The sequence below is a fragment of the Crocuta crocuta genome, unplaced genomic scaffold (genome assembly GCF_008692635.1).
Source record: "Crocuta crocuta isolate KB4526 unplaced genomic scaffold, BGI_CrCroc_1.0 scaffold10, whole genome shotgun sequence".
Classification (NCBI taxonomy): Eukaryota; Metazoa; Chordata; class Mammalia; order Carnivora; family Hyaenidae; genus Crocuta; species Crocuta crocuta.
In genome coordinates this window covers 4,292,830-4,303,332 of record NW_027527551.1, presented here as the reverse complement: position 1 = coordinate 4,303,332, position 10,503 = coordinate 4,292,830, and the positions used below count along the sequence as shown (strand labels likewise).

Here is a 10,503-nt window from a genome sequence, read left to right as displayed (position 1 = left end):
GGAGGGGGGGGGTAATGGGGGGCGGGGTGGCCTGTCCTTTCATGTACTCCCTGCAAGAAGACCTCAAAGACAAATCAAACTATTAGGTCATTCAGAGTCAGGACTTGCCAAAGCTATCCATTCTTTCCCAGGCCTGCCTCCAACTGGCAAAGACTCATGTGTCTGAGGTAAACTCTGGGCCCTTCTCCACTTCCTGGTGAAAACAGGAAGATGTAGATAAGAGAGAGGAATTTTACTTGGACGCTGGTAGTTCTAGAAGTGTCCAAATTTATGAACAATCTAGGAGGACTCTTTCCTTTTATTTTTCCCCTCAGGTTCAAACTTTCTCTTCATTCTCAGTCTTTAGGGGAAATCATATCTACAAGGTGTCCCGCACTTATTTGCCACAACCTCAGCAAAACAGGAATCCTTGGAAAAGGTCTTCTGGAGAGCCTTTCCCTTTTATAAGTTTGTCGCTTTCTGCTGAGAAGATTTGCCTGTATAGACGTGAAAACTGTGAGGTAGTAGATTTTCAGCCCTTTCCACTCCTGATTCATTGTGAGGCTGGCAAGGCGCTGCTACACAAAACGAGATGTGGGAAGATAATTCCATTTCAGGTTTGCAAAACTCTACAGGAACCTTAAAAACTATATTAGACACACAGCAAAGCTTTAGTCATTGAGGGCTACCCAGAAAGGACTCAGTGGAGAGCTACAACGATCCACCTTTGACATCACAAGAGATCTCTATGGACTATAACTGATGACTGATTGACATCTCTCTCTGTTCCAAAAAGAATTGCAAGTTGTGGATTGCAGAGTCAGTAACAAATTACCCAGTTGTAACGAGTGTGGCATCTTTCACAGCAGGACCTGGGAAAGACAATGCAAATTCCAGGGTACATGCCGGGGAAAAGACAGTATTTACATAAGATGAGAATGTTGGAAATGAACCGTAGCAGACAAGAGGTAAGTATGGGGAGAGAGAAGAAGAGTGTCATATTTAGCACATTTACTCCACAGAATCCCTGCCCTCGCACATGGATGTAGTTTAGCATTCATCCCCAGTCTTTACTTAGCATTTTAAATTTGGTCATTGGCACCGAGCTGGGAAGAATCCACAAGATCCCTTCTGCTACCGACCCTGTGGAGCCTTCTCTTTGTTTTCAGTCACAAGGATGGATCTGTGTCCCAAGTCTCTCTGTTTTTTCTTTCTTTCTGATTTTTTTTTTTTCACAAATTGCTCCTGTGACATTCTGGCTTCAGCAGGAAAATGAGGTCAGATCATTTTTCTTGATTTAGTAAAACAGAGGGGGGGTGGTGAGTTGGTCTTTATTTTGATACCTAGGCGTCCCTCCATAATTCACCCCATAGAATTATCTCACAACAATGATCCCCTGTAACACACCCTTTTACAGTTGTGTCTCCCATAATCGTCATAGTCCATATTTCTCACTCTAGTGTTTAAGCCTAAAGTCACTGTCTTCTGTGATTCAAAATCTATCACCTGCCTGACAACAAACGTTTTTACAAAGCTCCTCCTCTTAAATCAAGCCCTAGCTTTTTGAGGCTGTGGGCATATACTCTCCTCTTTCCTAACAAGCCCGTCCTGTGCATAGAGAAAGTTTCTGTACCGTCTAACAGGAAAAAGAAACTGTGTCTGCTTAGGGGACCGCAGATGAGTACAGTTAAGCACTCAACTTGCAAAGTGGCTGATCTGTTGACCTATTCTGGTAACAGTAGCTCAGGGGGAGAACACTAATCGATTATAGTGGATCATTTTCAGGCCCAAGCAGAGCTGAAGAAAAGTCTTCACAGGGAGGCAAGAATTAATAAGCAAAAACCGAGGGACCATAAAGCCAAGAAAACCCTTCAAAGAAGCATCCCAAAAAATGACGACAGGGACCTTCCAACCTTTCTGCCAGATGAAACCTTGAACAGAAGTCCAGGTGAGTCATGAATTATCCATTTTTAGCAAAACAAAATATCGCCAGTGTTTTCAAAACTTCATCAAATAAACTTCAGGGGTGGGAATATAGCAAGGAGTAGCCTGGGGTTTCTGCCGATATGTACTTCCTGGAGTGTAGTGATCACACTGTCATGTAATTTGGGGTGCCCAGGAGGAAAAGACAGAAGCTTCAGCACTGGAATAGGCAAGACGTGTCTTGTTAGCGGCTTACTGTGCTTTCCAGGCATTCTCGCAATCCTTGCTCCATCCTCGGGAGGGAAAAGGCCAAAGAGCCTCATCTTGTGGTTAAAGAGAATGAACCATATGGACTTACGTTAAGTAGCAAACCGGTATCAGCCAGTTTGCTGCCATGTGCAGACACCCTCCCCCACCCCACATTTCCCCCTGCAGCCCTCCCAGACTCACTCAGAATGTCTATAAAACTGAAGGCAGCGTCCCTGCCCATCCCAGGCTTGCTCCCGTGGCACCTGCTGTCTCAGGGGGTGAGGCCTCCATCCTCTGGGCCACTCGGGCCAGAGACTTGGGGCCTTTCCAGCCCTTCGCCTCCTGCTCCCAGAAGCTGGTCAGTCACAAAGTCCTGTCGATGTCACCTGGCACTGAAGTCTTACCTCTCTCACGTGCCCAACGCCACCCTTAAGTCATTGTGTCACACCAGCCTCCTGTGTTCCTCCTCCAAGTCTTCCCCTTCTTCCATTGACCCCACTACCCTGATGCTCCTGGGTATGACCCCCAAGCCACCAGCACCAGCATTGCCTGGGGAGTCATTGGGCCCCAGCCAGAGTGACTGAATCAGAAAATGTAGGGGCAGAGGCGAGTAATCTGGGTTCAACACTGCCCTAGGTGATCCTGATACCCCTAAAGTTTAAGACCCACTGCTTTACTTGGTAATCAAAGTATTGGCCACAGCACAGCAACATCTGCATCACCTGGGAGTTTTTTAGAACCGCAGAATTTCAGGGGCACCTGGGCGGCTCAGTCAGTTACGCGGCCGACTTCAGCTCAGGCCATGATCTTGCAGTCGTGAGTTCCAGCCCCGTGTCGGACTCTGTGCTGACAGCTGGAGCCTGGAGCCTGCTTCAGATTCTGTGTCTCCCTCTCTCTCTGCACTTCTCTCTCTCCTTCTCTCAAAAATAAATAAATATTTTAAAAATTTTTTAAAAAAAGAAATGAAGAATTTCAGGCCCCACTCTGGACCTACTGAATCAGGATGTGCATTTTTATCAAGATTTTAAGGTGATTCTCACGCACAATGAAATTTTAGAAGCACCCCACTAATAGCAAAGTAATCTTATAAACTGCACATCTGACCATATCTTGCTTTAAAAAAAAAAAAATCCTCAGTGAAAATCCATCAGCCCGAGGACAAAGGCTTAACCCTGTACCCTGGCCCTCCAAGTCTCCGAGATCTACTTGCCGCTTACCTTGCTGGCTCTCTCTGCAGCCACTAGTGCCCGACTTGGCTTCCGCCAGGCTAGACTGCTCAGTGATTTCCAACAGATAACTGTGTTCATAGTCTGTGCTGTGTTGTTCCACTGATTAGAGCCCCATTAAGTTTGCCTGTCCATATTCCCCCAGGGCAAACCCACCCTTTTAATATATAATATTGTCCACACACAGAACTTGCTGTGCCATGAGCTAAATTTCCACATCAGCAAGACTGGCCACTGAGAGAGACCTACACAATCCCTGTAGGTCATGACCGTGTCTCTGGAGGTCCATGAGCTTCTCGGATGCAAAGTCGCCAGCTGAAAGAGACACGGCTCCTGCTCAGAAGAATCGGATGCTTAATCAATAAGCTAATTAAATAAGAAAAGGCTGAATAATTGAAAATCTACTTGGGGAATCTAGTTAACCTATACTCCCAGTGCCAGAATGAAATATGCTAGGTAGGCACATAGATAAACAACTTTGACAATTTGAAAAATATTGACCAAACAGTCCAAAAATGCATCTCAGCTAAAGTTAGACACTTAGAGTCATGGCCTGAGGGTAAGCCAAGAAAAGCCAACATTGGTAAAAATCTTTGGAAGATGTCCCAGGTCTGGAAGGGCCCAGGAAGGACTGTGACATGTGGAGAAGAGGGGTTCTCTGCATTCCTACTGCTTTTCAAAAAAAAAAAAATTTTTTTTAATGTTTATTCATTTTTGAGAGAAAGAGTACAAGTGGCGGAGGAGCAGAGAGAGAGGGAGACACAGAATCCAAAGCAGGCTCCTGGCTCTGAGCTGTCAGCACAGAGCCCGATGTGGGACTTGAACCTATGAACCATGAGATCGTGACCTGAGCTGAAATCGACCGCTTAACTGACTGAGCCATGCAGGTGCCCCTCATTTTGTTCTAATTAAGGTTTGTTGAGTGCTTACCGTGAACCAGACACTGTCCTCGACCTGCGACATGCATTAGTGCTCTTGATCCTCACACAGCCTGTATAGAAGGAGTTAGTATTAGCCCTCATTTGACACAGCCAGGATTCCCAGCTAGGTCTTTCTTGTTCCAGAAAGTTCCCTTCACCCACCTCCAGCCCCTCATATACCTTCATCGGGACTCCAGGGCCTTGGACCTCTGTCAAGGACAACCTTGGCAAGTCTGCAAATATAAGAATGTGTCTTTTCAACCTTATCTTTAAGAGCAGGCCGCCCCTCTGCAAAGCCTACAGATTTCACCACCATACTAGGCACATGCTCGAGCTGTGATTCCTTCTTCCTTATTCCCAGGGAGCATCTTTGCTTTATCTGTCTTCTGAAAGCAATTCATTTTTGTTTGTCCTAAAAGTGAAGCAAAGTCAAGATCACAGCTTTATAGGAGCTTTCTGAATGCTAGTTCATGCCTGGTCATTAAGATTCTGCTGTAGGCTTCTTCTCTTATTGAATGCTATAGTTGCCCATTCACGTTCCTTCTTTGGGAAGGTGGGAGGAGAGTTTTAGGTCCCTTATAAGATAAAGGTCTGTCTTCATTTTCTGCTGCCTCTTTAAAATAAAATTTTAAAGTGCTTCAGTGGCTCTTTTGGTTAAGCATCCAGCTCTCGGTTTTGGCTCCGGTCATGATCTCACAGTTTGTGATGCAGGGTGGGTTTGAGCCCCACGTCAGGCTCTGCACTGACAGTACCCAAGCCTGCTTGAGATTCTTTCTCCTCCCTTTCTGCCCTTCCCCTGCACTTTCTCTCTCTCTCTCAAAATAAGCATTAAAAAAATAAAAATAAAATGAAATTTTACATACATTTTACATTTACATATTTTAAATACATTTTATATATTTATACAATGAATTACATATAACATATAATTATGTAATAATTACATACACCTTATTATATAAAAATTACTTATAACTTATATGATGGCCCACTTGTTCATAACTTACACAAAGTGAACCCTGTTTTCTGGGTGTACAATTTTATGACTTTTAACATGTTTATGTGGCTCCTGCCTTTTTTAGAAGCCATGATATAGTATAGTGGGTAGAAAAAGCAGCGAACGTGAGGAGTGCCTGGATGACCCAGTCAGTTAAACATCAGACTCTTGATTTAGACTCAGGTCATGATCTCACAGTTTGCTAACAACACAGAGCCTGCTTGGGATTCTCTGTCTCCCTCTCTCTCTGCCCCTTCCCTGCACTCTCTCTTTCAAAATAAATATTTAAAAAAAAAGAAAGAAAGAAAGAAAAAGCAGTGAACTTGAAATCAACTTGAAATCAAAGTTCTTCATCTGAGCCCCAAGAACTATGTTTCCAAATGTAAACTCCATGGGAACAGGAGCTTCTTTTTGTTTTGTAGAACAGTGCCTGGTACCCAGCAGCCTCTCAATAAATATTAGCTATATATTTGTCTATATAGCTTTATTCTATATACAGAGAGAGAGATTATAGCTCGACTGCAATTATCTAACCTCTTTGCACCTCAGTTTTCACATCTGTAAAATAAGAATAAAGCCTTGTCTACCACTTAGGGTTTATGTAAAAATTAATCCAATATATGTAAACGCACCTATAAAATGTAAAGTGCCAAACACATGCATGAGAATAAAGACAACTAAAGAAAGATGGAACTGATGTCTCAGAGTGAAAATAACCGCACACTTCGGGGGCAGTGTCACTTTAAATATATTGTCCCCTTCACAATTCTGGTCTTATCTGGCCCTGGCCCCTGCACTGTTATCTACTTGGTATTTTTCTTTAAAGTATCTGAGGGGTTATTTTTAAAAATATTTTTATATTTATTTATTTTTGAGAGAGACAGAGTGTGAGTGGGGGAGGGGCAGATAAAGAGGGAAACAGAATCTGAAACAGGCTCCGGGCTGTCAGCACAGAAGGTGATGGGGGGCGGGGGGGGAATGAACTCACAAACCTTGAAGTCATGACCTGAGCCACTGTCAGATGCTTAACTAGCTGAGCCCAGTGTGTGTTTTTAAAATTTAGCCTTGTGAATGAAATAACTGTGAAATTATGGATTTGATATAATGTTGATACATTTTGCTAAAACATATATATATTATAAAATACATAACCATCACATTTTTTTAAATGTTTATTTATTTTTGAGAGAGAGTGTGTGTGCAAACAGGGGAGGGACAGAAAGAGAGGGAGACAGGATCTGAAGCGGACTCTGCACTGACAGCAGAGAGCCCGATGCAGGGCTCAAACTCACAAACCATGAGACTATGACCTGAGCCAAAGTTGGACACTTAACTGACTGATCCACCCAGGCGCCCCACCATCAAGTATTTGTAATACTTTATATAATCCTCGTACTACTGAAAATCACTCCCTTCCCCCCCACCCCCCTGGCCTCTATTGCTTTCCTCTTCCCTAATTAATCTTGAAGTTGGATACCCTTTCCTCTGCTCTGCTCACCCAAAACCCATTTAGGCTTTTAAACATTGTATTTTTCTTTTTCTTTTTTCTTAAGTCTAGCAACCCCAGAGAATCAAGCAGGGATTTATAAAAATGTAACAAGTAAAAAGACATCTGGCTCAGAAGTTCTTAAACTTTAATGCTATGTATACAGAACTATGTATATAATAATTTATGAATGATTTAAGAGATTTTCAAGGATAAAATTGAACATGCGAACTTGGCCTCACTCACTACTTTAGGCCTGCATTATCATAACATCAAGAGTGGTGTGGGACTTGAGCTATTATTAATATTGCATTAGATCCCACCATTAACAAACATTCTCTTCCCGTTCCAAATCCTCTGCCTCTAGTCAGCAGAAAATCTCTGTTGCCAGTCGGAATGGGGCCTCCAGCGGTTCTTGGCTCATCTGCAGAGCAGAGATGATTACACCCCCTGGCCCCAATGACTGAAGTCTTCCCCAGGCCCCAGTTACCAGTACTTCTCACCACTCAACATTCTCTGATTGGCTCACTTGTTCACTTGTCTACTCATAGACCCGGTTCCTGGCTTTGGTGCCTACGCAACAGTATAGACAACAAACAAACAATGACGATATAACTGGCAGCCCTCACAACCTGAAAGTCAGAAGGTTTCCAGGAGGAAGTGATATTTAAGCTGAGACAGGAAGTAGCTGGACAAAGGGGACAGGAATCCATATTCCCGTGAGGACCAGGTGCTGGAACATTCAGAACTGTTCATGATTACAGCACGTGCAAAAGTTCTTGACTGGGGAGGCAGATTCAGGTAGTGACCAGTGATGACTCAGGCACAGGCAGGGCCCAGAGAACACAGGGTCTTGCAAGTCGTGTCAAATAAGGACTTTGAACTTGAGCTTAAGATTCCCGGGAAGCCACTGAAAGGTCAGGGGAGCCACACAATGAGGCTTACATTGTCAACCATCATTCTGTCTACCCTGTGGAGGATGAATGGGAAGAGAATGTAAGAGGATGTGGGGAGACAAGGTCCAGGAGTATAGGGTGACAGCAGAGAAGGAGCTGAATGTGAGGCATTCAGGAGATTCGAATGGCAGAACTTGGTGATGAATCGCATGTGGGTGCGTGGAGAAAGCACGGAGGCCAGGAGGATTCTTGGGTTTCTCTTGAAGAACTGGGCAGACAATAGGGGCAAAACTGGGGCCATTTGCTGGATTAGGGTAACTGCGAGAAGAAGTGAGTTTGGAAGAGAAAGAGCAGGTGAGTCTAACATGTTGCCAGGAGACATAAAAATGGAGGCACCCAGCTGTACAAAACAGTATATTGTAGCTCAGGAGAGAGATCGGGGCCACAGACATAAATTAACAATCGTTTCCTGTCACTACGATATGTATAGATGATAACGATAATTATAATAACATTCAAGGTGGGGAACAGGGCAGTCCCTTACTGAGCCAGAAAGGAAACTAATGGATCACAAAGCACAAATTCCACATTGAAATGATTAATTTTCTTATATAACAGTATGTAACATCAGTTATCAAGGGCTTAAATGAAATATGCCATAAGATTTGATAAACAATTATCTTTAAGATGAAATCCAAAAGTTATGGTTGCTTCAACCAGATGGAGGGAACATTCTGGGCTTTGGCCCAGGGTGGTTTTCCTAGCTCAGAGGGGGCCATTGGTTTTGTTTGCTTAAAAGCCATCCTTCCTTGAATAAAGCCCCTGTTGTTCTGAAATGCACTTTAACAGGGCATTGGGTACAGCTAAAATAAAAAGCTACATACATATGTACATAAAATCCCATATCAAATAAATTAAATCTATCCTAAGAAGTATAGAAAGTAAAATGAAATTCATGACCCTTTGAACTCCCTAGTTCTGTGTGTCTGGAGCGCAGCCTGAGCATTTGTGTTTCTAAAAGACTCCACAGGTGACTCTAACATGAGGTGAGAGTGGATGTCAAAATCAGAAAGTGTATATCACGTGCCTGGCACATAATAGATTTTCAATAAATAGCACAAGGCAACATCACCTGTGCAATACTCTTGCCAAAACTGTGTAACCTTAATTTAATCACAAGGAAACATACAAACCGAAATTTAGGATCATTCTACAGAACAACTGGTCTGGATTCTTTAAAATGACAGTGTTAGGGGAAAAGAAGAAGACAATGAAGGAGGGATGGAGGAAGAGAAAGGAGGGGATCAAGACAGAGAATAAGGTAAGGAGGAGGGAAGGAGGGAGGAGACAGAGAAAAAGGAAAAAAAAAAACAGAAAGGGAAGTGTCTTGAATGAAAGAGATAAGAAAATAAAATATAATACATAATCCTAGATTGGATCCTGGATCTGAAAAATAAAACACAAACATGCAAACAAAAAGCAACTATTTAGACCATTTTGGGACAACCATGAATATTAGAATGCAGACCATATATTTGAAAACAGTAATATATCAATGTTAAATTTCCTAAGCATAATAATTATAGTGTAGTTATGTAGGAAATGCATCCTTGCTGTGAGATTTGTGGTGATGTATTTGGGGGAATGTAATTGCAACTAATTCTCAAATAGCTCAGCTGAGAAGCATGTGTGCATATGTTTATGCACGTGTATAAAATGAAAGCAATATTGTGACAAAGAGTTGTCAATGAGTTGGGGCATACACGAAGGTATTGACTATTCTTGTGACTTTCAGAAGATTAAAAAAAAATTTTTGAGAAAGCGCATGAGCCAGAGAAAGGGGCAGAAGGAGGGGTGGGGAGAAAGAGGGTGAGAGAGAAAAAGAGAATCCCAAGCAAGCTCTATGCCCAGCATGGAGCCTGATGTGGGGCTCAAGCTCATGACCACAAAATCCTGACCTGAGCTGAAACTAAGTTGGACACTCAAGCAATTGAGCCACCCAGGTGGCTCAAAAAAATATATATATATTTATTTAATNACCAAGCAAATTATTTTGTCTTCATAAAAACCTAGGCACTTAATAAAGAAATAAATCATTGTTAGAGAGAAAAATTAAATAAAGTTTCAATTTTCTGCAGATTTGGGGGAACATGAAATATGGAATGACTGTTGTCCCCGGAAAATTGGCAAAATGGAAATGTGGCTCCGTGAACAAGAGGCTCGGGGACAGCTTCTCTGGGACAGCTCTAGCTCTGACTCAGATGAGTTGACGAAAAGCAAGAAGAAACCACAAGCACTGGTGAGGACAAGGACCGAGAGAATCCCACTTTTTGATGAGTTTTTTGATCGAGAATAAAAATGCTACTCACTGACCTAGAAATTGTGTGCGTTGAAATCTTGCTTTCCTGTAAAAATTCTTCAGGTTAGTTATAGGAACTATTTTGAGGAAACCAATTCACCGTCTCTTCATTTGGAGTCCTAAAGTTAACAGGTTTGTCATACACGTATCTTTAACTATGCTGCATAACTGCCTCAAAACTTAGGGCATTTGTCCCTCTGTGCCGTGTCTTGCTGGGCTCAGCTGGGTGGTTGTTCTGCTGGCTTCTTGTGGGATCTCTTATGTAGTTGAAGTCAGAAGGCTTCAGCTGGACTGGAGTCCAGGCAGTTGGACCCCACCCCTTCCCCATGTAGTCTCAGAGCCTCTTTACGTGGTTGCTCCAAGTGGTTTCTCCATCAGGGTAGTGGATCTACTTTTATATCCGCCCAGGACTCCCCATGGCAAATGTTCCAAGAGGAGGAAGCGGAGCTGCCAGTCCTCTTAAAGCCT

General features: G+C 42.9%; 1 protein-coding gene across 2 annotated transcripts in view; it reads left to right on the top strand.

Annotated features, from left to right (window-relative positions):
• Positions 1-10,056, top strand: part of CCDC198 (coiled-coil domain containing 198) — a 26,466-nt gene extending 16,410 nt beyond the window's left edge. The window contains exons 4-6 of one of the 2 annotated variants that reach the window (XM_077769378.1): positions 849-947; positions 1,765-1,927; positions 9,815-10,056. In XM_077769378.1, the coding sequence (XP_077625504.1) occupies positions 849-947; positions 1,765-1,927; positions 9,815-10,032 (480 nt within the window). In that variant the 3' untranslated portion in view covers positions 10,033-10,056. Of the gene's footprint in view, positions 1-845; positions 948-1,764; positions 1,928-9,814 lie in introns of both variants that reach the window. The other variant, XM_077769370.1, reaches the window with a different exon arrangement.
• Positions 10,057-10,503: the final 447 nt, after the last annotated feature.